Source organism: Anopheles coustani, chromosome 2 (assembly GCF_943734705.1).
Source record: "Anopheles coustani chromosome 2, idAnoCousDA_361_x.2, whole genome shotgun sequence".
Taxonomy (NCBI): Eukaryota; Metazoa; Arthropoda; class Insecta; order Diptera; family Culicidae; genus Anopheles; species Anopheles coustani.
The window spans coordinates 94,041,478-94,065,404 of NC_071289.1; the positions used below are offsets into that span (position 1 = coordinate 94,041,478).

General features: G+C 46.9%; 7 protein-coding genes across 11 annotated transcripts; 4 read left to right on the forward strand and 3 right to left on the reverse strand.

Annotated features, from left to right (window-relative positions):
* The first annotated feature begins 1,813 nt into the window (after positions 1-1,813).
* LOC131263695 (calcyphosin-like protein) lies at positions 1,814-7,138 on the forward strand. 3 transcript variants are annotated; one of them, XM_058265941.1, is made up of 4 exons: positions 1,814-1,831; positions 6,110-6,387; positions 6,469-6,621; positions 6,686-7,138. In XM_058265941.1, the coding sequence occupies exons 2-4, from the start codon at positions 6,110-6,112 to the stop codon at positions 6,900-6,902; spliced, it is 648 nt and encodes a 215-aa protein (XP_058121924.1). In that variant the 5' UTR covers positions 1,814-1,831; the 3' UTR covers positions 6,903-7,138. The 3 variants fall into 3 exon arrangements, with proteins under 3 accessions (XP_058121924.1, XP_058121923.1, XP_058121922.1); XM_058265940.1 differs by lacking the exon at positions 1,814-1,831 and adding an exon at positions 3,346-3,394; XM_058265939.1 differs by lacking the exon at positions 1,814-1,831 and adding an exon at positions 5,331-5,372.
* A 398-nt stretch (positions 7,139-7,536) lies between these two features.
* On the forward strand, positions 7,537-9,765 carry LOC131263040 (27 kDa hemolymph protein-like). Of its 2 annotated transcripts, none has more exons than XM_058265171.1 (7): positions 7,537-7,552; positions 7,858-8,103; positions 8,378-8,729; positions 8,804-8,967; positions 9,028-9,184; positions 9,250-9,379; positions 9,452-9,765. In XM_058265171.1, the coding sequence occupies exons 2-7, from the start codon at positions 8,046-8,048 to the stop codon at positions 9,566-9,568; spliced, it is 978 nt and encodes a 325-aa protein (XP_058121154.1). In that variant the 5' UTR covers positions 7,537-7,552; positions 7,858-8,045; the 3' UTR covers positions 9,569-9,765. The 2 variants fall into 2 exon arrangements, with proteins under 2 accessions (XP_058121154.1, XP_058121153.1); XM_058265170.1 differs by lacking the exon at positions 7,537-7,552 and adding an exon at positions 7,657-7,768.
* Positions 9,766-9,833: 68 nt separating this feature from the next.
* On the reverse strand, positions 9,834-11,148 carry LOC131265380 (coiled-coil domain-containing protein 34-like). The gene is made up of 5 exons (XM_058267638.1): positions 11,120-11,148; positions 10,647-10,998; positions 10,452-10,573; positions 10,121-10,386; positions 9,834-10,057 (listed from the first exon to the last, which is right to left on the reverse strand). Exons 1-5 carry the CDS (start codon positions 11,146-11,148, stop codon positions 9,834-9,836), a joined length of 993 nt encoding a protein of 330 aa, XP_058123621.1.
* A 548-nt stretch (positions 11,149-11,696) lies between these two features.
* On the forward strand, positions 11,697-13,030 carry LOC131263933 (27 kDa hemolymph protein). Of its 2 annotated transcripts, none has more exons than XM_058266220.1 (5): positions 11,697-11,898; positions 11,972-12,412; positions 12,496-12,640; positions 12,716-12,833; positions 12,904-13,030. In XM_058266220.1, exons 1-5 carry the CDS (start codon positions 11,853-11,855, stop codon positions 12,922-12,924), a joined length of 771 nt encoding a protein of 256 aa, XP_058122203.1. In that variant the 5' UTR covers positions 11,697-11,852; the 3' UTR covers positions 12,925-13,030. The 2 variants fall into 2 exon arrangements, with proteins under 2 accessions (XP_058122203.1, XP_058122204.1); XM_058266221.1 differs by having other exon boundaries at positions 11,698-11,898; positions 11,975-12,412.
* A 503-nt stretch (positions 13,031-13,533) lies between these two features.
* LOC131265381 (retinol dehydrogenase 12-like) lies at positions 13,534-17,223 on the reverse strand. Its single transcript, XM_058267639.1, has 4 exons — positions 16,775-17,223; positions 14,446-14,551; positions 13,820-14,385; positions 13,534-13,750 (listed from the first exon to the last, which is right to left on the reverse strand). The coding sequence occupies exons 1-4, from the start codon at positions 17,221-17,223 to the stop codon at positions 13,534-13,536; spliced, it is 1,338 nt and encodes a 445-aa protein (XP_058123622.1).
* A 1,576-nt stretch (positions 17,224-18,799) lies between these two features.
* Positions 18,800-21,145, forward strand: LOC131262903 (protein MTO1 homolog, mitochondrial). Its single transcript, XM_058264997.1, has 4 exons — positions 18,800-18,849; positions 18,941-20,737; positions 20,803-20,863; positions 20,934-21,145. Exons 1-4 carry the CDS (start codon positions 18,800-18,802, stop codon positions 21,042-21,044), a joined length of 2,019 nt encoding a protein of 672 aa, XP_058120980.1. The 3' UTR covers positions 21,045-21,145.
* Positions 21,146-21,424: 279 nt separating this feature from the next.
* On the reverse strand, positions 21,425-23,331 carry LOC131265610 (synaptic vesicle 2-related protein). Its single transcript, XM_058267895.1, has 6 exons — positions 22,861-23,331; positions 22,671-22,795; positions 22,549-22,612; positions 22,350-22,475; positions 21,785-22,269; positions 21,425-21,719 (listed from the first exon to the last, which is right to left on the reverse strand). The coding sequence occupies exons 1-6, from the start codon at positions 23,329-23,331 to the stop codon at positions 21,425-21,427; spliced, it is 1,566 nt and encodes a 521-aa protein (XP_058123878.1).
* Positions 23,332-23,927: the final 596 nt, after the last annotated feature.

A 23,927-nucleotide genomic window follows, 5' to 3' on the forward strand; every position in this document is an offset into this window, starting at 1 on the left:
TTGCGGAATGTAGAGAGGTAAAAATATCATTAGGTTTAAAATTGGCTACGGCAAACGATCGCTTGACTCGAATCTCTTTGTGGTTTGCTCTGTGGGACATGTGGACAAGATATTTTAAAGTCAATGTATTGTTTTATATTACATTTTAAAACAAACAATCTACACTTATAGTTCTTAAAGGTTTTCAAACTTGAAAGAATTAGGATGATTGTCGAAGCATATTTAAATATTTATATAAAATATTTAAAATCGATACAACGGTTTGTCTCGACTGAATCATCCTTGCAATCATCATCCTGCAGGGTGCAGGGATTATTATGAGTAATATTTCATTTCCATTATTAAAATCATAAATTGTTACCTTACGTTATGGTCAGCGATTTTATTTTCTCGTCATATATAACATGCTGACGAACGGATTATTTTAAAATTTGAAACATTTTACAACACTCGACCAAGATTTCTAAGAACAGATTTCGAGCTTTGAACTTTCATAATACTCGAATTGCATACATCGCGGCTGACGTTGAAATCGAGCAGATTCAAATATGATTTCACGTGTTTGCAAAATGAAAAAGTAGAATATTTGTAACACGCATTCTTCTACGACTAGTTCGACGTAGATGATTAATGTTCCGTAAGATAGATCACAAACTTGTTTATATTAAAGTTTCCATTGGGCACATGAAATAAACTTCAAGTTCACCGATCGTGAAGGGGACTGTGAAGATCTTCGTCGCACGATATAGCTGATTGTTTACCACCCATTTGGTTCAACAATCTAGTAAATCAAATCAACGTGGAAAATTGCATTCAGCACATCTCGGCCGTACTACAAATCAAGCGCCAATTCGATTCATGTTTGAAATGGTTTCAAACGAAGGTTACCGATCACAACGATTCCCCACTCTTCCGTTACGAAGGTTTCTATCGAGCGTGAAGAGCAAAGTTTTGTTTTCAAGCGCATAATGGCATAACTGAAATATGCGTCTTATGATGCCGATGGTTCCAAGATGTGTACCAATACAAGCGACGCTCGATATATACATATAGAAAGTGAATGTCTCAGTTGTTGGAGTTCTGCCAGGGAAAATCACCGATGCGTAGATGCTTTTTTTACAATTGTCCGCAACAAACACACGGGGAAACTTGGATCCATAGGCAGAAGACAACAGCAGTTTACGGATAAAAGGGGTGGCAAATTCTCCCACCTCCTCTGGTTGATGTGGATATTGGCAATGTGGTAACAGCATGTGGGATTGATTCCCGCAAATAAGTGTTGGTTATAAGTCGAGACATTTTTCCCTTCCAGTATCGTTTCCGTTAGAGAAGACGGAAAATACTGCAGACGCCGCCAAAACCCCCCAACGGAGGCAGTACGGCTTTTCAGTATGAATGGAATTTTCTTTTAAACAATCTGAATAGCAAGGTCAAGCAAAAACATATGATGCATTAAACTTTTGTCAAACGAGGTAGATAAAAAAGTGTCCCTTTTAATGGGCTTTTCCAAAGATTGAATAATTAACATGTAATATAGGTGCGTCTGCCACGGAAGCTCAGTTCATTACTTTTCTCACGACACTTTGTCGGCACGCTTCTTGGCCACGAGCATGAACGATGGGTGGGGGACCGGTGACGTGGCTGATGCGCTGTGTGTCTACCACCAACCAACGATCCGACGATTGAACCCAACCCCAAAAAACGACTGCCGCGCCCTTGGGGTGGTATAATTTTCCCAAAAAAACAGAAGATACACACGGAAGGACAGAGCCACGGGGAAATCGTAACTAAACACCAGCAGCTAACGGGTCGTCCCAAACCGAGTGCTAGCGTTATTCTTCGACGATTTTTGGACTAGGTAGGACACGGCTCGTTTAGAAGCTTGGCGTTGGATCTGTATTGTAAGGCTTTTTTCGGTAGTGAAACTCGTTGGACATTAGTTTAGCCGTTGTTCTTGTGTTGTGCCATCTCAGAAAACCGTCAATTTAAAAAGGTAAGCATGAGCGTACGCAGTTGTTACAAGCCTTTGTAGAGCAATTCTAAATGTACAATATTTGGAAAAATTGTACAAATTTGAATATTCAATGATAATTTTCCTCTGTGTGATAAGCTTTTCTTGTCCGCGTGATACGGTGACACACATTTCCCTCGTTTGCATTTATGCTTACGGGGCACAGCGAATAAACATAGTTTTAGTTAAAGATAAGCATAAACGCGTGGTGAGTCACTGGTGCAAACATATGGTGATTTTCAATCAACAACTTCCAGCGAAAGACGTTGTTCGAATATTTTGTAACATATGTGACGATTAAGAACGACGGCACCGTTTGTTTGGTCACATCTGTTTTAGATTATATATGTGCAACGGTTCCATCAGGGTCAGGGTCATGGGCTTACTTTTGTCCGTCGGTGCAAGGATGTGCAGTTCCAATACCTGCGGCTGCGTAAAACTGGTCATTGATATTGAAAACGCTCTAAAATCTGTTCTCCCCACTACCGGGTTCCATCCTGAACGTCCCTAGGGGGCGCGGGCTCGTCAGCATGGATCGTAAACGGTGCACTTTCGCATACCGTATTCCAACCCTTTAGAACATTCCATCAAATTCGATGGCACCGTTGGAGCTGATCCTATCTCCGGAAATCGATCGGATTGGATGATGATAGCTTCTGGTGACGATAATTTACCGTGCGCAAGTGCAGCAATGCGTCCATTGTATGTGGGATGCCCGGAAGGTAATGGCGAAACACGAATGCTCCTCTGCCAGCATTCCGCACTCCTCAACGGAACCGTAAAGCAATTGCGATGTAGTAACGATAAGAAAATTCCTGTTCCTCGCTTTTCCGTATCGATCGTTGGGGATATTGTTTCATCCTGAAATTAGGTTTTAACTGTCGACAATGGAACGTACCATTAGAGTTTCCACATGCTTTTAAGCAATCATCGGGGGATTATGGGGGCATTGGGGGGTAATATGTACCGTTCATCATACCCGCGCGCTCGGCAATCCTCCGGCGCGAAAACGTTCTACTACTCTAGAATCATTAGTCAGAACCGCCTGCCAAGGATGGAAGGACCGGCAAGAGGGCCGGAACCACGGTTAGTCACTCTACGCCGGCCGCTAGTCAAGGTCGCCCCCCGCACACCGCTTCTAATGGATACGGCCAACGCCACCAACACTCTACCGGAGCTGGCCAGCACACCAACTCATCCACAACAGCTTGCCTCTATATGCTTGTTGCGCTTGCAGTTTTGCCCCACAGCGGTCTGGTCGAGCCAAGCGCAAACCGGTTCCGTCATTCGCTTTCGGTGCACCAGTGTGATTGGATCGTCGTTAGTGAGTTTTTAGCCGGCCGGTTTTTATCCAGCAGAAGCTCCTGTGCCAAATCAGCGAAGGTAGTATCGAACAGAACAGTTTTGGTTAAAAAGAAGACAACTTTGACGCCATGGAACAGCAACATCTAGACCATCCGTTCCAACTGGCGAGTTCGTACCAGAGTGTAAATATGGTTCCCTGCCCTTGTTTACCGAATTCACCTAGATAATAGTTCATTTATGAGCCAGTTTTATAAGCATGCCACATTTCAAACATTCCAAGCAACACGATGGAAAGATGTTTATGTGCTATTTTCTCTGCGTTGCCAGTAATTGTGTGGATCGGCAAGATTAGATTCTCTTTTGTGGGATTTTCCATCTCCACTTTATCCACTTTCCGGCGTCGTAGTGTCGTGGCGTCGTAGCGTTCGTGACTCAGAAACGAGGGATGTGTGAACAAACGCGCGAACTGAATCACGTGAATTGCTAGTTAGTAAAAAAAAACCCACAACAAAACAAAACGTACGTGAGTCAAACGGCGGGGATACATCTACTACAAAGTATGGTTTTTAACATCATCTTTCCCATCATCTGTGACCTTGGCCGGGCGTGTTTTTTGGTGAATGGTGGTGCGTTTTCGAGATCACAATTATCACATAATTGAAAATTAGTAAATTAACCCGATTCCTAAAACGACCGCTTCGCTTGACTTACTCTTCCGTGTTTGGAAGTTTGCTAAACGATAGTCCCATATTGGCGAATCGAATGGTACGAGGGTGGTTACTATTCAATGGGAAAACTAAATTAGAACGCCAACTAGAAGCCCATGATTCATTAGCGGAATTTTTATTCTGCCGTATCGCATGGGTGGTTTCATGATTGCTCCAAAAATGGCCACAATATTGAAGTAGAAGCATGCGTTGCTGCAGTGAGAAAACAATCCGCTTCTTGCCAATTCGAAAATTCCTTCTTTTTATCAGACTGCTGACTAATTTACCGGAATCAAATGCGTCAAACAACACCGGCTAGTCCTCGTTTAACGTACGTAGTCGTTTTTTCAAAAATGATTTACAGCAAAAAGTGGATTACCCGGGATCGTTCCAGTAAGTGATAGTGCGCCTGACCATGGCCAAGACGCCTAAAACCGATCTTATGTTTTAGTTTCTTTATACAATCCAACCGCATTTTATCGATTACCTTTTATGGTATATGCATGCTAATGCTGCATACAATCATGAAATTACGGATAGTACTGTTTTATTGAAGACCCTTCGGTAGTTTGACCCAATGTTTCGTTGACCACTAGCAAACCAGCTCCCTAGCTTTTATGTTGCTGACCGGTGCCTTGAGTGTTTTCCTTCAGAAAACTAGCACAGGGTGAGTTTGTACATACGAAAGGTACACATTTCCATTTGACTCTCCGCTTTGAACACCGTTTTGCGTGGGGTCCAACTCACACCCCATGTGCCCGCATGGTCAACGCGATGACGATCCTTTGGCTTGATTTTCCTTTTTCATCCAAGACGGAATTTCTCTCTCCATTTTCTCCAGTGGAAAATGCTCTCGCAGGAGCCGAAAGCATCAAATACCAACACCACCTAGCGTGCCGGTGTAAGCGAATAATCCGCGGCACAACTCGCTGAGTAATGCCAAGAACGGCCCCAGTCCAGTTTGTGCCTTCGCAGTAATCACATAAGAATTTTCGCTTCCGTACGCAGTGACCCCAATTCCGGTGTCCCAAACAGTCTGCGGTGTCCTCTTATTCGTGCGATGAAATCCGTTCAAGTGATGGGAAAAAACGCAACGGCTGGCGACGGTTAAGGAATCCCTTTTTTAAACCACCTCGTTCCGGACCGTCGGACCAAACCGGAGACACAAAGATTGCGTAGTACTGCGCAAAATTCCTAGCTACTACCTCACAACCAGTAGACCTCCAGTGTTCCTCTTATTTGCTGAGACGTTAACGGACGTCTTCTTACAATATTTCGCAATCGTGGAGCTCTCACTGCAACTTAAAATGCGAGCCATTCATCGGTTCAACAATAGAATTCCTCTGAAGGTAATTGTTAAGGAATATTCTCCGACCAATCGATGAATTCGGATCCTGGACGAAGGATAATTTTCCAAATTCAAGGCTTTGCCTCCTTCGATCCGTCTCGATGCCTCAAGGCGGTCGATGTCTGATGACCCCCTATAGGTGGACGGCGGCGACTCGGAAAAACGAGGTCATCGCAATTAACTACACTTCCCACGCTCTGCGAACCGTTAGTGGTCGACGCTACAAGGATACGCACGTTCATTCCCGCGCACTCTGCATATTCCTCCTGAGCTCCGTGAGTCATAGTCCCAACCAGAGGAGAGATGTTTGATTGCGGAAAACTCCTCCGGTACCTTCGATGTTGGCTGTCATGCCAGGAGCTGCCAACGAAGTATTAATCATTCCCAATACAATGGAATCAATCTATTATAGAGTCACTACAATATCCATTCATGCGTGTCGGAGATGTGTACTACTGTGTCGACTGTTGCTAGGCAATCGCTTAGGCATGACACGTTGTATAATTTAGTATCCTGTTTGATGGCTCATCGTTTGGAGGTTATTAACACTTAGTCAGTTGGGGCGTTTTGAGTACGTCTAGATAAAAAGGTTCGACTAGACCAACCGTAAGAGTTTGCAGGGATTTGTTGGTGTTTTTTAGTATCCCCATAGCATAGAAGAATTGCCCTGCATGTTTAGATTGAAATCATATCTTCAAAAGTTAATAAAAATGTTCAAATCTAATTCTTTTCAAACAGATGGCCCATCGCCCAGTGAGTGCACTGTCTCGCCAAGAGTCAGAAATGATCAACCGGAGTCGCCGTGCTCTGTCATCGGGAACGCTGACGGATTCGATTGAGAAACTTCGCCATATGTGCCTTGCTCGAGGAGCGTCGGGTATTCTCGGATTGGGCCGTTGCTTCCGCCGCATGGATGACGATGGCAACAAGCAGCTGAACTTGGAAGAGTTCATCAAGGGTCTGCATGACACCGGGCTAGACGTCACGGAACAAGAAGCAACCGACATGTTTAACAAGTAATGCTCCAATCTGCGTAGCACACATAATCCTGCGTACAGCTGTTAAATATTGATCCGCACATTCCCATTTCTTTACAGATTTGACACCGATGGCAGCGGTTCCATCAATATGACGGAATTTCTCGTTGCGATTCGTCCGAACATGTCCGAAGGCAGGGTAAATATCGTTGAGCAAGCGTTTGCCAAGTTGGACAAAACGGGCGACGGGGCGATAACGATTGAAGATTTAAAGTGAGACTTATCAAACAGTTATCGGTTATGCTCTAAATGTTCGCCGCTTGTTTTTGCTTTTCAGGCATGTGTATTCCGTGCGGAGTCATCCGCTGTACATCAGCGGTGAGGAGACGGAGGATGTCATTCTGAGGAAGTATTTGGCGAACTTCGAGGAAAATGGAAACCCGGATGGCACTGTGACCCGGGAGGAGTTCCTGCATTACTACGCTGGGTTGAGTGCCTCGATCGACTCGGATGCATACTTCGACTTGATGATGCGCCAAGCATTCAAATTGTAAACGGTTACTATTGCTCTCTTTTGTGTGTCATGTTTAAAATTTGTATAAGTTTTACGTCGGACCTCCGATTTTAGACGAATGATTGACACTCCGCACGCAGTTTCCAGCAAAGAGGAAAGTAACCACAATGGCGAACTTCTTGGGCAATCGGCATTTGAAATGCCGATTGTTCGAGAGCGCTGAAGTACATGTTGATACTAATCAGAGCACAAGCGTATTCTTAACAATGAATAAAACCATAATCTCACGTTTAGAGTGAATTTCGCATTTGTCATTAGTTATCGTTTTTTTTTCTACCGTGAGTAACTATTATGTAATAAAGTGTTCTCGTAATTTTTCTTGTTTTTGACAAAGTACTTCAAGTATTTTTGAAAGCTAACTAAGGATTATATACAACCCTATGAACGACTAAAGTTTGTAAACTGGTACGTGCAAGAACGCTGGCTATGTAACTATTGCTTCGTGAAAAGTGTTTTAAGTTTTAATAAAAAAAAATCTTTGTTTGAATTCACAAACGGGTTTCCGAAACATATGCGGAACATTATGCTTCACCTGTATAATATGTGGGGCTTTGGTCTAGTCGAGCCGACTGTTTTGAGTCACAGCTGTCAGTTCGCATTTGTTTGTTGACGGTTGTGGTCGTTCGTGCGGTATGTTGTAAAAAGCATCTAAAGTGCTTATTTTGCTTGTTTTATGACTCATTATAACGAGTCGATCGTAAATTCTCGCCATCCGTCCATCCATCGCTGTCTGTTAAATTAACTTTTTTGTGCGAAACGAGCAAACATTTTGCCTGTAATAATTTAAGCTTGTGCAGCAAGAATTCTCCAGCGTACAAGATGGTGACGACATTGCCTGTGCAATCTGTAATTTGACCTTCTGGGGGCATTAAATTGCCTGCCTGTATCGAAGGTTTCCCTCGCATTCCATCAATACTAACACGATCTATATTCAGCTCTCCGTCTACAGGTATCGCGAGATTACTGCATAATCGGCTTGGCGATAAGAAATCGAACAAGAGCTTCCACCCGCGCGTTACTTAACGTGTCGTTGATCATTTGTGTTGTGGCTGTTGGACGGGTATACGTTCGCGGAAACGTCGTGGGAACAGAACTATTTGCCGTGGACGCAATTAGTGCCAAGATGTACTTTGAAAAACGTTCTTCATATGTGTTACTAAGTGCATTGGGTGTGTTATTGGGTAAGTTAAGCTAAGGCTTCAATTATTTAACCGAACGTAGGTTAGCATACGAAACTGGTATTGTTACTCACAAGTTTGGCGTCTGACGGCCTGAAGTAAACGTCGTTACGATGATAAGGCATGGTGATAACAATCACTGTTCGCTCAAAGTTCATTGTATGTAACTCTGAACCAGTGGCACATGAAGGGTAGTCGATTAGACGAAACAAGCCAGCAATCTTTCCACCGATGTTTCATACTTTTAAATGGGCTTAAAATGTGTTGTTTTTCCCAGCATTTCAGCCAGCAGCAGTACTCGCGCAAGATGCGAAGGATACGATAAACCTGCAGGACATTGATATTAATAAGCTAAAGGACGTTGATATAAATAAGCTGAAAGACGAAGTCTTCGCAGACCTACTTCCACCAGAACTGAAGAACGTGACACTACCGAAGATTGAAGATATACTGGCTCACGTCAAGGATAAGTGTTCAAAGGTAGCCGGAAGCGGTGCCTCGTACGACGAAGCTGAACAGGCCGCGCAAAACTTTGGCGAATGCATGAAGGATCTCGTCGATTTCGAGAGTCTGCCGGAAGAGATAAAGAAAGCCAAACCCACTGGTGATTTGGATACCGTGTTCAACAAGTAAGCATACATGCTGCAATGACATGGGTTCATATCGGTAAGCCTTACTTTGTTTCCAATTCTCCAATTGCCAGGTATTGTCGCAGACGGTCCGCTGCTATCGAATGTGTCGATACCTTCGCTAACAAGATCGATGTTTGCCTGGATAGTGACGAAAGAGAGAGCAAAGTGGTATTGGTCAACATTGTGCACGGATTGCTGAACTTTGTTTGCCACAAAGATGGAGATCAGATTGCATGTAAGTAAAATGGTGTTTAAGAAAGATTTTTGCTTTACGCTTGTACGTCTGTTTCGACAGTATTCATTGCAGAGGAAGGGCCAGAATGTTTCTCCGATCAGAAAGATGCTCTAATCGACTGCGCCAACAAAACGTTGTCCGGATATTTGAACGACGATACCCCTTCTTCCTCGACGAATGAATTGCCAAAGCTTGTCATGGGGAAAAAGCAGTGCGAGTAAGTATATACCGTTGCCATCGGTCCCTGCTGGTAGATGATGCTTAACTTATCTTCTGCTGCAGCGAAATGACCACACTTCAGGAGTGTATGGTACAGGTCCTGGAAGGCTGCAAAGAGTCTACACCAGCGAACTTGGTTGAATCATTGTTTAAGTTCGTGCGCCGAGAAACCCCTTGTGCCAATTTGACGGGAGTAAGTTTCCACGCGCTAACGAGAAAGCTGGATGTTAGTCAACATTAACGAAACTTCTTTTTTTTTTTGCAGGAAGCCACCCCAAGAAAGCAGGCCCACGGTGCTGGAGAGCTTACCAAGCCATCATACCACAGCATAATTATTTCGACTTGGATTATGGCACTGATTGCAAGCATACTCGGTCGCTAAACATCCATTCGATCATTGCAACATCCGTTCCTATTTTTATTGTGATGCTCATCGGAGAGAAGGTGAAACCACGTCTGGTTTCATTTAGGGAATTTTAACTAGGAAATGCAGGGTCTTTTTGGAAGTGGCTTTAATCGAACAAACTCTAATGCATCTTTCTGCCGGGCAATTGAATGAATAGGTGCTGTGGACAAAATAGATATATATTTTAAAAAAATATCAGTTTAAAGCAAATTTGGACGAAAGAAACGAATGGCTTTGGATGTTAGTTCGAGCCCTCATCGCAGGGACTTTTCCATGGCTGTGGGTTGACGAAAATCTTCGAAACAGTTCCCCGCAATGTATGCGGCCCTTGGTTCAAGGGTACCGGACGCGGTTTGTTCTTGGACGATTTCAACCATTCTTTATAGATTTCCTCCGAAACCTTCTTTTTATAATCACGTGCATGCTTTTGCAGTTGCTCTTGCATGATCTCTTTTGCCCTTTTTTCTGCGGAATGTACATCGATGACGGTTTTATAATAATTCCAATAATAGAAAACATTCGCCTTACCTTCTTCTTGTTGTTTGACTCTTTTCAACCATGTCTTAAACCGGACATCCGCATTGTTTTGAATAAACTGCTCGGTACAGGATGGGGTGGTTGCCTGAAGTGAAGTTGGCTTTGTTCCCTGGGACGCATTTTGTTTCTTACGTTGCATCCACTGTTGAACCTTGGCGTTGTTGATTTCCATCCGTTTTTCTTCCTCGCGTCGCCTTTGCTCTTCTACTTCCTGGGCACGAAGTTTTTCCATTTCACGTTTTTGGCGGATTTCTTCACTGAAAACGAAACCGCATTTTTTATTTACTCACCTTATGACTTGTTTTGGCAACACGTAACTTACTTTTTCGCTAGTATCCACTTTTGGTAGGCCTCTGGATCATGCTGGCGTTTCCTGGTAAGAATTTTAACTTTTATGGTTCCGCAGCTTGTGCCTTCATCCGCAACGGTCACAACATCATAATTCTGATGAAATCGACAAGAAAAGTTTACATACATGGAATTAAAGGTTCACTTGAAAAATCTTGTAAACGCTTACAAAATGTAGATCAGCATCACCACCTCCACGATCAGTCGATTCGACTTTTGAATCCACCTCCGGGACATCCTCCTCTTCGTCGATGCTAGTTGTAAGTGTTTCGTCGCTGCATTCACTAGAACCTTCCTTTTTGTCCGAATCATATCCGTTAGAGCTATTTTCTGTTGAGCCGGAATTGTTCTTCCCAACTATATTCGAATTTACTTGGCAGTTATTCGATCCATCCGTAACATATTCATCTTCTTCAGAACTTTCAGAAGTATTGAAAATCTCATCCAAGTCCCCTCCGGATATGTCGCTACCGCAGTCTGTATCACTTAGCTGGTTTTGAATGGAAAGATCCGAAAGATTGCTGAAATAAAAAAAAACCCCAAAAGTATTAACACATAACGAAAATAAAAATGAAATAGTCAACCACCTTGGTTGTGGTTTGAAGGAAAATATTGCTTAGGGTTCCAAAGAATCAATCTCACCTGCCAAGTTCCGCTATGTCGGCCTCCATCATGTGTTTGGATGTTAATAACCTCCAATTGCGTATTTTCAGGACAATTCCTTACAACCCGTAGCACGCCGTTAAGATGACGATACACACTAAAGAAGGTCGAGAGCTGCTTGGTTAAAAGCGAAATATGTTGTCCCATAGTCAACTTTGTTTGTGATTGTACCATTTGCTTCGCTTCTCAGTGAACTGAGTTAAAACGCAGCGGATAAAACATAGGGATAGGGAACGCGCGTATTTGAGCACCTTACAATTGCAAGCCATGCCGTCAGGCGGGAGAAGTTGTACTTTTATTGGGCATGGCCTTAGCTAATAATTCTCAATTGAGGTCCATCGTATACGGTACGTAGATAACGAACCGTGGTAGCGGAAGCTTCCGTACCAAGCGGTTCGTTAGTACGCGGACGCATCCCGTTCCACGATCATCTACTTGAGCAGTTTGTACCCTGGTCGGGAGTCGTTGATACGGGTCCATTTCCTTAGTCGCCGTTGTTCATATCAGTTTATTATTACGATTACGAGCGCACCGTGTTCGGATGCATGAGCTGACGGATGCTGATCACAGATCACGACCTTTGAGGCGAAATCGAACCACCGACGTATATAAGCCAATACGGTTTGTGATCAGCTCAGTAACTCCCGGCAAGCACACCACGCTCGGTGGACGTATGGTATAACTTCGTGCGGTCTAGCTAGAACTTTCTATAATGTTTGCAAAAAACCTTCTCCGCTTCGCTCTGTTAGCTTTTATCGGTGAGTATTGATAGCGGCCATCCTTTCGAGCCCTCGATTCAAAGTGTGCCTTTTTACGCCAACTTGCCACCAGCAGCTAACGCGATCGCCGACGTGTCGAACCAAATCGATGTGGACGCTATACGCGAGCGTCTGCCAGCGAATCTTCCGCTTCCGTCCATGGACGAGGTGGAGAAGCTTCTGCGGGACAAATGCACGGCGGCTGGGGCACCGACCGACGCGTACGACAATGCCAAATCCGCCGCCCAAACGTTTTTCGAGTGCGGCCAAGGGCTGATCGATATTGATCAGTTTCAGCAGGAAGTGGAAGCGGCCAAACCAACCGGCGATCTGGACACCGTCTTCAACAAATACTGCCGCAAACGATCGACGCTGATCGAGTGTGTAAACACGTTCGCCAACGCAGTCGACCCGTGTCTGGAGTCGGAAGAGAAAGTCTTCAAAACGTCGGGCTTGGACATCTTCAAGAATCTGCTCAACTTCGTCTGCCACAAGGATGGGGATCAGATTGCACGTAAGTGATCGCGTTCGATGGGGTTGTGTTTGATCGTTTAAAATGTCTGAGAACTTCAATCCTTCTCGTACCTCCACCTCCAGTGTTTATTGCCGAGAAAGGTCCTGAGTGCTTCCTCGAGCAGAAGGATGATTTGATCGCCTGCGTCAATAACACATTCTCGGGGTACGTTCCGGAGACCACCTTAACCAGCATCCCGAAGCTGGTGCTCGGCCCCAAGCAATGCGAGTAAGTATTCTTCTATGGAAACCACCATGTTTCGCTTTGTTCACGCTGGACGTTTTTTTCCCATAATTCACCAAGGGACTTTACGAAGCTGCAAAACTGCATGGTGCGCGAGCTGGAGCAGTGCGATGAATCCACCCCGGCCAACCTGGTCGAGTCTCTCTTCCGATACGTGAGAAAAGGATCTCCGTGTGCGGTAAGTTTCTACTCCACCCTAAGAGTCTTGGAAATCCTACAATTCGCGTCCTCTGTTTAATTTATTACAGAGCAATTCCGGTCGCAAGTAACTCTCTGGCATTCTTCGGCGCTCGTGACGTTACCCTATCACACGATAATGAGTGATGAAAAGGTGTTGTGATTCGGTGAAATAAATGGACCATTCAATCGTTAAAACGAGTGTGTTTCCTGTTCCTATCACGAACGAGTGTATCAGTGCATTCGATCTGGGAGTAGAGTTAAAACAGTATGAAACTGTTTGGGTTCCTTCCTAGCCTACGGGACTCTGTAAGTGGCTCCAACCTTTCACTGTAACGTTTGACCCCACGAGTTAAACAGGACTGTGTTTTGCTTTCTTTTAAAAGAGAGCGAGAGAAGAAACTCGCAAGCTGATAATGCTGCTGCGACTCATTTGTTATTCGAGCCTGTCGGTAATCATCCGTCCAGTTCAGTCCACGTGCGTTATCAATCACACAGTTCAGCTAGGAGGGAAAGAACATGAAAAAACATTGTTAAACTGCACTCTCAATCGTCGGGGAGCGAGACTAAGTTCAACGTAAAGAGGTGATATCACTACCTAGTGCTGTTCCGTAAAGAACCAGATTTTTAACAGATTGCAGGTTGGTTTTATATTTCCCTAAACAACGAATAACGCTAGAACAGCCGGTTTACTGAACTCGTCAGTTCGTGAGCCCGGTTAGCCTTTCGCTGATGTTCCAAAGCCACTCTGCCATGGTGTCATCCTTTGCGTGCGGTTCCGGTTCCTTCTGCTTGCAGTCACTATAGTAAAGTCCCGTTTGGGATGCGATCGTGGGTTCCATGGCGCAGTACAAAGTTGTCTGGGCGCCCGACTTGGGCGTCTTGAAGAACACCCAGAAGACAGGCTTAGCCATGGTTCTGCAAGGAGGCAAAAAATGTATACTATTGTGTTGACTAAGCAAGGGCAGGAGGTGGCGGGTTTAGTACCTTAAGCAAGGGTTTAGGTGTCGCATCAGCTCAGTGTTGATGGCGCCTGGATGTAGCGCGTACGTGTTGACGCCCGTGCCCTGCAGTCGCTTGGATAGATGGCGCGAGAAGAGAATGTTGCAGAGCTTGCTTTGCGTGTACGCGTCCCACTCGCCGTAGTCTTTCTCAGCGTTGATGTCATCCTTGTTGATGCGGCCCCACTTGTGGCCCAGACTAGAGACTGTCACGATCCTGCTCGGGGCGGACCGCTTCAGCACGTCCAGCAGCAGGTTGGTGAGCAGAAAGTGGCCCAAGTGGTTCGTGCCAAAGTGCATCTCGAAGCCTTCCTTGGTGTAGCTCTTCGGGCAGGCCATTACGCCCGCGTTGTTGATCAGCACGTGCAGCCGCCGCTCCATGCTTAGGAACGTCTTTACGAAGCTTCGGATCGACTCGAACGAGGCCAGGTCAAGCTCGAGCCCGAACACATTCTGACTTCCCGATTTATCCAGTATCTCCTGGCGGGCCTTCTCCATCCGGGCCGGATCACGACAGCCCATGTACACACGTGCCCCTCGCTTGGCACATTCCTAATAAAAAGGCACGGTTAGATCTCTCCTTAGGTTAGAATATCGCACGATACTACTCACTATGGCGGCTTCCTTTCCGATTCCTGCATTCGCTCCGGTTATGATGACTACTTTCGCATCCAATCGAATGTCTTTGTTCTTGAACTGACCTCCCTGAAAGAATTTCCTGTTGGACGGATAAAAAAAACATGAAATCGTTTATCGAGGTATGGTGGAAACTAATTTCTTTACAAACGAAACATAAAAAATGATGATGTACATTCAATTAAGGGACTTCTAATCCACGCATTGCCAACGAGAGGATGTGATGATGATTGCGTTGCTGATGGATGAATAATTGAAGTCTGTGTTGCGCTCCGAAATTAGCATATTAGTGTCTCACGCGTTGCAACGCTAGTAAATGCGCTTACCACCCAACGGCAAATTGGAATTTAATTTGTTATTCTAAACCATTTTCAAAGGGCCAAAGGGGGCAAAACCGGGGGTTAATGATGTTCACGTCACGAGGAATCGCGTGACATCCGATAAAATATTACGCAGAATAACTAGATGATCAAATTAATAAGTGTGATTTGGAACCATCGGGAACGGCAAGGGTTCAATGGCATAGATTTTTGTTCCACACGCATCGGGAAGTTGTCCAATGATCGTCAATATTTTTTTCTTCTGCGTCTTATCAGCCAAAACTGTAAGGCAATTGAGTGACCATTGAAAAACTCGTGAATGGACTAAGATAAGCCGAATCACTCGCCAGCATGCTGCAGGAACGTTCCAGTGCCGAGATACTGTCCAAATCACTTCTTTCTTTGGCATATCATTTTATCCTCCTGCTCCTCCTCAGGAATAGTAGATCCAACATGCGTGTAGCATTGGCCACGATTACTAATAAAAATTAAAACACTCGACTACAGTATCAGCTTCAAATGTAACCATTGTTCCGGGAAAATCGAGCATTTCGCCCTTGCCTCGGGGTCATTGGCAAGCCGTTGCAAGCCTCCGCCATGTGCTCGATGCTCACGCAACTGCTGGCCGATTGGAGTGCTGGCAGCTCCAGCTTAGGGAGTCATTCGGGCACAAAGTGCATCTAACTACGGCACATGGGAGCGTTTTGTGCGGTGATGCGATGATTTGCGAGATTCATCCGATTAGTTTCCTAGGTCCAGAGAACTCCCCCCGCGCTTTCGCTGCGCTAAAAACAATAGAATTCACCATAATTACGGCCTATGATCTTTCCTATCATTCGCATCTCGGCATCGCTTTGCGGTCGGAGCGGCTGAGGCGGGGGTGGGGGGGGGGAAGCTAGCGTATAATTAAACGAGTGTGCGCATGCCGGGGTAGGTTCGAGCCAAAGTCGACGTCGGACGCCATCACCACACACCACATCTGCGTGCCACTGACGAGGCCTTCCGAACAGATGGAGCTTTTCAAACACCGTTTTTGTCGTCCTGTCATTGGGCCATGGGCCAGATGGGACGGACCTCAGAACCATACGTACATGTTTTAACAATCGTCGCCGATTAACGATGATTTTCTCCTTTCCTTCGCTAGCACCGGTCACGGAGACAGACTAACTTATTAATGAAGTGAACGACCGCAATGAGACGCAATACAGCAACTGGTCAAATATTGGTCTTCGACGGCATACTAACCGGGAAGCACAGACGGTTTTGGAATAAACCAAAAAATGCTTCAATGATACACAAGCTATCTTATCTTTCTCATGGTCGTTGTTGTCGTAAAACGCACCAAACACATTCCAGGTTCTCCCGTGACGTAGTAGGCACGTCGGTTTGTTTTATCAAGAGCCGAATTACGTTTAGTACAGTCTGTCCAACAAGAGCTTGGTCGATTCAAATACTATTATTTACTACCTATCTTTGGTCCGTTTGGGTCAGTTTTTAAAACATGGTGCGTGTGTTACGGCATTGCATCAATAATACGAAATTTTGGCACTATAGTGATATCAAAAACGTGATTGATAATTGTGAGATAAAATGGTATATATAGACGACACGTGCCATTCGCGTCGATTCACACGTGCCATATCGATAGAGCAGCGTGCAAAAAACCATCGATAGATCTTGTACACCGCCACCGGCGTGTCACACTTTCAAAGGATCTTGAGACGAGGAGAGTGAGCGAGGGGAAGTGAAAAAGAACAAGCGTCGTTGTAGGTGACCGATTAGGTGGCAATGGTGCAGCGCATTCGGGCAGTTTCTAATAAAGCGATCATCGATATGCTCGATTCGTCGATTGCATACGCTGGAGGCCACACATCGATGGAGTCAATGCCGACCACCGGCGATTGGCAAATGGCGCAAATTGGCGAACGGCGTAACAACGACGTCGACGACGACGACGACGATGGTGGCGGTGGTAACTTGCTTACCTTACAAAGTACACGATTGCGAAGATGAGGATGAACGAGCCAAGGCAAATGCTGACGATCATGAACGCGTCGTGCTGCTGCTGTTGTTGCGATGTTGGCTGGATGGCTTGGTGATATTGTTGGAAGTGTTGTTGCTGAAGTTGATGCTGTTGCTGCTGGAGCTGGTAGTGGTGACTGCTGTGGTTGTCGGTGATTTTCTGCGCCATTGTCGGCATTGGCAAAGGGGAGCCATGGGGAAGCATCGGCCCCGTCGGGTGGGTCGGCCCGGGGGGCACCAAATTCGGGTCGGCCATCGGAGGGGACGCCGGGGACGATCGATTGACGATTAGCTTCACTTTCCGTTCGCCCGTGACTCCTTCAGACGTGGTGCATGTGTCCCGAATAGTAATTGCAATCGCCTGCTGCTTCTGCTCCTTCGGCTGCTGCTCTTGCTGATGTTGGTTGGTCATTCATCAGACGGCAGCAAGGCAAGGCTGCGCCAGCTAGAAGGAGGCGGAGGCGATGTGCAACGGTTCACCCACGAGGACGTCCGCGACGACGTGCGATTCCAAAATTCAATGTCATTCGCGGCGAAATCTGGAGTCAAGTGTTTTCCGGATCCTTGAAATCTTTGCTTCCTCGATTTTCACGGTTTTTGCACACGTGTTTAGAAAAGAACCCCTTTTGAAACAGTACAGGCGTACGGGAGCATAACAAAATAACTAATCACTTTAAACTTTCACGAAGAATTGTACACAAAATTGTTGTTTTTCAATGAAAATATTTGCACACTTAGAAAACCACCAGCAATAAAATCGTGACGTTGGATATTTTACACTCGCATTAAAAAAAAGAGATCGCGATCGGATCATTTGTTCGTCACAATTGTTTCAGCACAGACTCCCCCGCCAGTTCACATCGGTCTCGAGGGCGGAAGGCGGAACGGTTCTCGCGTCTCGCGGGGGAAAACGTGGTATACGTGCGTTTGCAAGGCAAAACGTCGGGCACCTTTGCCAGCGATGGAAAAGCGATGTTTGCGCGTCGATCGCAATAAACGTTATGAACACCGAACGGCACCGAGATGAGCTCAACACGGCCCCCCGTCGATACGATCGCACTCTAGGGGACGGAGGGTGCATTCGCGAATACGGGATACCCACGTTTGCCCCGGCGAGGGCAGAGCGAGAGCAGATGGAATGTTTGCTAAAAGCACCTGTTCATTGGGAAGATCGATACAACAATGCGCGGTTCATTTCGGGCTCGTAACTCTTCCGATCGCGCGGCTTTGTTTTCGAAGCAGCTAATAGAACGCTGGATTTCGGGCTGAATAAGCCACTTGATTGTCGCCACTAGACGAAACCGAAAGGTAGGTGAGGCTTTCCAGTGGCTGGTCTGTTCTGGATATTGATCTGTTTGTAAAACGCAAAACACAAACAGCGGCCAGCAACGCGTGCACAACGAGATCATCTAACACCCGGACATATATCACTCACCAGACTGTTCGATCCATTGATAAGCGCCGATGGGGCTCCAAATCCGGACTGAAGTGTGTGTTTCTAACACGCCTTGCCTAGGAGATGAGATGAATGTTAACATTATGTTAAAATAAGCTCATTTTAAATTATAAAACTGCTTATTTAAAACAAATTTAAAAAAAACCTACAAAATTGACTGTTAATAAAAAAGCTCTATGAGTTTTAGTTTTTAAACACATAACTGCCACTACCACGTGTTTCCGGGCGAAACGAACAAAATGCAAAAAAATTACAAAATTGCTAAGTGAGTTTCACGAGGTTCTTGAATATTGATTTCACATTTATTACTTAAATTTAGCATTAGTCCTATCTCTGGGACATGTATTTCGCTCCTATATTAATTTACAATCCTTCACGGCGTGGTGATCTCGATTGTTCAAAAATACAAATGGAACTTGATACACCGATCCTTTGTTGGGAACAGGTCGGACCTATGGGTGCAGAGGAAACACTAGACAGTTTGTTGACATCACACGTTTGTTTACGTTTTCCTATACCGAATCCTTCGGAAATGTTACGGCCGGTGTTTTGGCGAAGGCTGGCCGCTAAAATACCTCGCAGGTAGGAACGAACATTCGCTTTCGCAGCAGAATCTTGTGTGGTATATACTGATAAGGTACTTACGGATTGTTTTCGGGTCCTTCCATCGCAGCATATCCACCGGCGGGTTACGATGGACGTCTTCTTCGCCGACGGTAGAAAAGTGTGCCGAATATGACGTGATTGTCGTCGGTGGCGGTCACGCCGGGACGGAGGCATGCTGTGCTGCTGCTAGGATGGGTGCCCGGACACTACTCGTCACACAGAAACGGTCCACCATCGGCGAGATGTCGTGCAATCCTTCGTTCGGCGGCATCGGTAAGGGCCATCTGATCCGCGAGGTGGACGCACTTGATGGGGTGTGTGCGAGATGCTGTGACCGCAGTGGAGTCCAATACAAGGTGCTCAATCGGCGCAAAGGCCCCGCAGTGTGGGGTCCACGGGCGCAGATTGATCGAAAGCTGTACAAGCAGGAAGTCCAGCAAACTCTCGACCACACTCCGAATTTGACCATCGTCGAAGCTTCGGTCGAGGATATCGTACTCCACCGGAGCAGCAGTGATGAGGGTCCTAGGTTGGCTGGAGTTCGATTGGCGAACGGTGAGGCAGTAACGGCCAGCAGTCTCGTCATCACGACGGGAACTTTCTTGCGTGGCCAGATAAACATCGGGCTGGAAACACGTCCCGCCGGCCGCATAGGAGATGAACCGGCTGTGGGCCTGGCCAAAAGTATCGAGGAGCTTGGGTTCCGACTGGGTCGGCTGAAGACCGGAACTCCACCACGCATCCACCGGGATTCGATACGGTTCGAGACGTTGACACGACATCCGGGAGATAATCCACCGGTTCCCTTTTCATTCTTGAACGACCGTGTGTGGCTCGAGGCTACCGAGCAGCTGGACTGTTTCCTCACACAAACCACACCGAAAGTGAACGAAATCGTACGGCGCAATCTGCACCGTAACCGACACGTCACCGAGGAGCTGACCGGTCCGCGTTACTGTCCCTCGATCGAATCAAAGGTGTTGCGGTTCGGGGTCAAACAGCACCAAGTTTGGCTCGAGCCGGAAGGTTTCGACAGTGAGCTGATCTATCCGAACGGGCTCTCCTGTACGCTTCCCGAGGAGGAGCAAGTCGAACTCGTACGCTGTTTAAAGGGGCTCGAGGCGGCAGAGATCGTCCGACCGGGCTACGGTGTCGAGTATGATTTTGTCGATCCTCGCGAACTGTTTCCGACTCTCGAGACGAAGCGCGTTCGGGGCCTGTTTCTTGCCGGCCAGATTAACGGAACGACGGGGTACGAGGAAGCAGCTGCACAAGGATTGCTAGCCGGAGCGAATGCGGCTGCAAAGGCTCTTTCGAAGGAACCGCTCACCGTGAGTCGTACCGAATCGTACCTGGGTGTGCTTGTGGACGATCTGACGACGCTCGGAACGAACGAACCGTACCGGATGTTCACAAGCAGAGCCGAGTTTCGGCTTAGCCTGCGACCAGACAATGCCGACCTTCGGCTCACGGAGAAAGGTTACGCCGTAGGTCTCGTATCGGAAGACCGCTATCATCGTACCGTGTCCATCCGGGAACGACTTGCCAGGGCCATCGAGTTGCTGCAGGACATCAAGCGAGGAAGCAATCAATGGCGGGCAGCGATGCGTCTGCCACCAGCGAAGGCTAGCGTATACAAGAGTGCCTTCGAGATGCTAGCCATATCCAACGATGAAATCACGACCGAACGTTTGTGTGCGGTGGAACCGTCCGTGCTCGGATGGATTCTGGACGATCCGGAACTGTGCCGACGGTTGAAGATCGAAGCTCTGTACAGTCTTTCCATCGAAGACCAGTCGCGCGAAGTTGAGGAAGTGCAGCGTAACGAAAATCTTCGAATACCAGTGGCCATCGACTATCTATCGTAAGCGTTTTTGTATAAGCTGTCGTTGATCAACGATTACATTTGATAAGTATTTTTCTTTTCAGAAAATCACTGAATCTTTCCTTCGAAGAACAGGAAAAACTTCTCCACATTCAACCTCAAACGGTACACGAAATTTTCTATTGAAAACTATTATTATAAGCTCTAACGAGTATTTTTCTTTCTTTTCCGTTAGATTGCAGCCGCCAGCCGGATACAAGGCATTACACCGTCCTCCATCGTTCGGTTGGTAAAGTATGTGAAACAGCACGATTTGGTTACAGCCCCACAGCCACGGGCTGTATAACACGTTCGTCACGTAGTTACAAGACTTAAGGTTGTTATTGTCTGATGATAAATAAATATTTAAATAAATAACCGATCGCTACTAAACACAGTATCGGTAGAATTCCACTCGGACGGATTATATATGTACAAAAAAGTAAGAAAAACGCCATCCCAATCTCGTAGAACGTACACACACGCACACACACACAAAACTCATACACGCACAAACACACACACATGTAAACACGAGCGCACAATAGAAAAACGACATGATAACCATGTAAAAACGCGCTTCTCCTCGGGGAAAAGTAACAAAACAAATCGAAACGCCGATCGCGGCGCGTTAGAGGTATCTCTGTTGATGGGTGAGGGGGTAAGTTGGACAGCTCGAACCGTCGATTAATGTGCCAGATCGGCACCACGTGTTTCGTAGGGTAGTAACATGCAAGCCACACTGGCGCAAGCTGCAAATATGCCATACACAGCGACTGCGCTCCATATTGAGGATTGAAATAGCACCTGGGCTACGTAAGGAGTGGCCATAGCACCGAGTCGCGCCAGTGCCGAACAGCCGCCCACCCCGATCGATCTGAGCGCTGTCGGGTAGACTTCCGGTGTGTAGACATATGCCGCTTGGAACAGACCGGCGATGATACCGCGTGCCATGAACAGGATGATGGTCAGGAATATCCGTCTACAAGGAGGAGAACAAGCATTATAGCTGATTGTGTTACCGTGGCTCGGCTGGAGGCGACTTACACGTCGGTTACGGTAATCATCAAGACGCAACCCGCGTACAAAAGGAACTGTAGGGCCATCGTTTTTTTGCGACCAAACTTCTCAATCACGTAGATTGTCGCAAAGATGCCCGGAAACTCGGCTAACGTCGTCCATAGCAGGTCCATGTAGTCGGTCGTCGCAAGTGGCTGGCAGCCGGAAGTCATCGTGTCGTCTCCGTCCCCCATGGTCTTGTTTTTGCCCCCGAACAGCTCTGTCGACATCAGCACCAGTCCGTAATAGCAGAACGCGCACGACATCCAAATGAACCACAACAACAGCGTCGTCCGTCGCAGGGAGCTTCCAAGGAGCGCTTTCAAACTGCCCCGGGAACCGCTGGGCCCTTCGACGACCAACCGACCCAACAGCATTGGCCGGCGATTGTCCTTCGCGATCTGCTCCAATGTTGCGAGAGCTTTATCGCTTTGCCCGCTCGTGACGTGATAGCGAGCAGATTCCGGAAGCCACTGTAAATAGAAGGGGATCGTGCAAACATTCGTCAGTTGAAACCAGATCCACCAGGGAGTAGGAGGGAATTCATGCCTACCGGTGTAATTATGGCAAAGATGAACAGCGGTGCAGCGGATAAACCAAGGAGCCATCGCCAGCCGAGGGTTGGGGTGACGGCCAGAGCAAGGGCCACCTCGAAGCATGCCCCCAGAGCCCAGAAACACTGCAATACATAACAAAGGAATTAACCGATACGATCATGAGATTCAGATGTCCTTGGATGATGGTCCACTTACGTCCAGTAACACCACACATTTGGCACGTTGTTTTGTTGGTAGGAACTCCGCATACAGTGTGACTCTAGAAAGGAAATTCAATAGTATGAGAGTTCTTAGGCCTGGTGCTTGATTTCACTTACGATTGTGGTACACATCCAATGGCGAATCCTACCAGTCCGCGGAGAAGCAGCAACCAGCCGAAACTGGGCGCAACGGAACTGAGCAGACCGTACAGGAACAATAGGACACCGCACAGTGTTAAGGCCTAAAGGAAAAAAAAAAGCGATCGGTTATCGGAACACGGATCAAGGTTTGCGTAAGCCGCCTTACCGGTTTCCGGCCGTAGCGATCACTTAAATGACCCCAAAAGGTGGAGCTGAGCATCATTCCGAGAAAGACAACCGTCGTGACCAGCGCCTGCTCGTACCGAGAAATGTTCCAGTCGCAGTGCAGTGCCGGCCCCAGCACGCTTAGTATGGTCATTTCCATCGAGTCCGCCATCCAACACAGTCCGACACACAGCGACAGTTTCACCTGGAACCAGCCGAATCCGAGGGCGTTCACGGCTTGCGTCACTGTGTACGTGTCGTCCGGCACCACGCTAACCGAGGCCAGCTCAAACTCCGGTGCAACGCCTGCCAGCATCGTTCCTCCGGTGGGTGGAGCTGCCGTGCCTGTCGCGCTTGTCGAACTGCCCACAGATGCCCCTGCCGGCGCTGTCGTCCCGCCGGGCGGACGGGGAACGTTCGCCCCATCCATCTCCTCATACCCCCGTGACATTCCCACTCGTCTTGGTTTCATGTTCTCGGCGCGCTCGAAATTGATGCTGTTACGGCTGTAAGGGAAATAAAAGAGAGATCATTCTTCAAACACTCGTCCATTTCCTTGCGGTTTGTCTCCTCGTCACTCGTCGAAGTCTTTCTTATCGCAAACCGAAACGGAGGCGCTTATTGCGCTCCTCAATGGTCACACTTTCGCTAGCCCAATGGAGCAGGGAAACGGGGCATGGTGGTCGGTTTTCTTTTACCCCGTTTTCGTTACATGAGGCTCATGTCATGCCATTTTTTCCTCTGTTGTGTTGAAGAGCTCATAACGGCAGAAGAAACATTACGGAAACACACACACAAACGAACAGACCGTCAAACATCATGCGCGCACGATGATGGAACATTGCAAATGCGAACGGTTTTCACAATAAAGTTTTTGAGAAGAGGAAGGGAGTTGTGTATTTGGACTGCATTGCTACAATGACAACACATTGTCAGTAGGCGGCGTTAGATGTATTGGCATCCTCTTTCTTTATGGTCGACTTTGGTAATCACACTCTGCCTTCCGTGCTTTTCCATCATTACCGCGGTCGTTTGCTTCTGCCACTCCGGATGCTACCTCATTGCTGA

Bases quoted from the DNA above. Each gene is read 5' to 3' on its own strand.
- LOC131263695 (XM_058265939.1), top strand. From the start codon at position 5,331: ATGCGAGCCATTCATCGGTTCAACAATAGAATTCCTCTGAAG. The intron at 5,373-6,109 runs GTAATTGTTAAG...CTTTTCAAACAG, and splicing joins ACAATAGAATTCCTCTGAAG to ATGGCCCATCGCCCAGTGAG. The intron at 6,622-6,685 runs GTGAGACTTATC...TTTGCTTTTCAG, and splicing joins ATAACGATTGAAGATTTAAA to GCATGTGTATTCCGTGCGGA.
- LOC131263040 (XM_058265171.1), top strand. From the start codon at position 8,046: ATGTACTTTGAAAAACGTTCTTCATATGTGTTACTAAGTGCATTGGGT. The intron at 9,185-9,249 runs GTAAGTATATAC...CTTCTGCTGCAG, and splicing joins ATGGGGAAAAAGCAGTGCGA to CGAAATGACCACACTTCAGG. The intron at 9,380-9,451 runs GTAAGTTTCCAC...TTTTTTTTGCAG, and splicing joins CTTGTGCCAATTTGACGGGA to GAAGCCACCCCAAGAAAGCA.
- LOC131265380 (XM_058267638.1), bottom strand. From the start codon at position 11,148: ATGGAGGCCGACATAGCGGAACTTGGCAG. The intron at 10,999-11,119 runs GTGAGATTGATT...TTTTTATTTCAG, and splicing joins GACATAGCGGAACTTGGCAG to CAATCTTTCGGATCTTTCCA. The intron at 10,387-10,451 runs GTAAGTTACGTG...TTTCGTTTTCAG, and splicing joins AAGTGGATACTAGCGAAAAA to TGAAGAAATCCGCCAAAAAC.
- LOC131263933 (XM_058266220.1), top strand. From the start codon at position 11,853: ATGTTTGCAAAAAACCTTCTCCGCTTCGCTCTGTTAGCTTTTATCG. The intron at 12,413-12,495 runs GTAAGTGATCGC...CTCCACCTCCAG, and splicing joins GGATGGGGATCAGATTGCAC to TGTTTATTGCCGAGAAAGGT. The intron at 12,641-12,715 runs GTAAGTATTCTT...TAATTCACCAAG, and splicing joins CTCGGCCCCAAGCAATGCGA to GGACTTTACGAAGCTGCAAA.
- LOC131265381 (XM_058267639.1), bottom strand. From the start codon at position 17,223: ATGACCAACCAACATCAGCAAGAGCAGCAGCCGAAGGAGCAGAAGCAG. The intron at 14,552-16,774 runs GTAAGCAAGTTA...TCCGTCCAACAG, and splicing joins GCAATCGTGTACTTTGTAAG to GAAATTCTTTCAGGGAGGTC. The intron at 13,751-13,819 runs GTACTAAACCCG...GCCTCCTTGCAG, and splicing joins CACCTAAACCCTTGCTTAAG to AACCATGGCTAAGCCTGTCT.
- LOC131262903 (XM_058264997.1), top strand. From the start codon at position 18,800: ATGTTACGGCCGGTGTTTTGGCGAAGGCTGGCCGCTAAAATACCTCGC. The intron at 18,850-18,940 runs GTAGGAACGAAC...CTTCCATCGCAG, and splicing joins GCCGCTAAAATACCTCGCAG to CATATCCACCGGCGGGTTAC. The intron at 20,864-20,933 runs GTACACGAAATT...CTTTTCCGTTAG, and splicing joins TCCACATTCAACCTCAAACG to ATTGCAGCCGCCAGCCGGAT.
- LOC131265610 (XM_058267895.1), bottom strand. From the start codon at position 23,331: ATGAAACCAAGACGAGTGGGAATGTCACGGGGGTATGAGGAGATGGAT. The intron at 22,796-22,860 runs GTAAGGCGGCTT...TTTTTCCTTTAG, and splicing joins ATCGCTACGGCCGGAAACCG to GCCTTAACACTGTGCGGTGT. The intron at 21,720-21,784 runs GTAAGTCGCCTC...TCCTCCTTGTAG, and splicing joins ATGATTACCGTAACCGACGT to ACGGATATTCCTGACCATCA.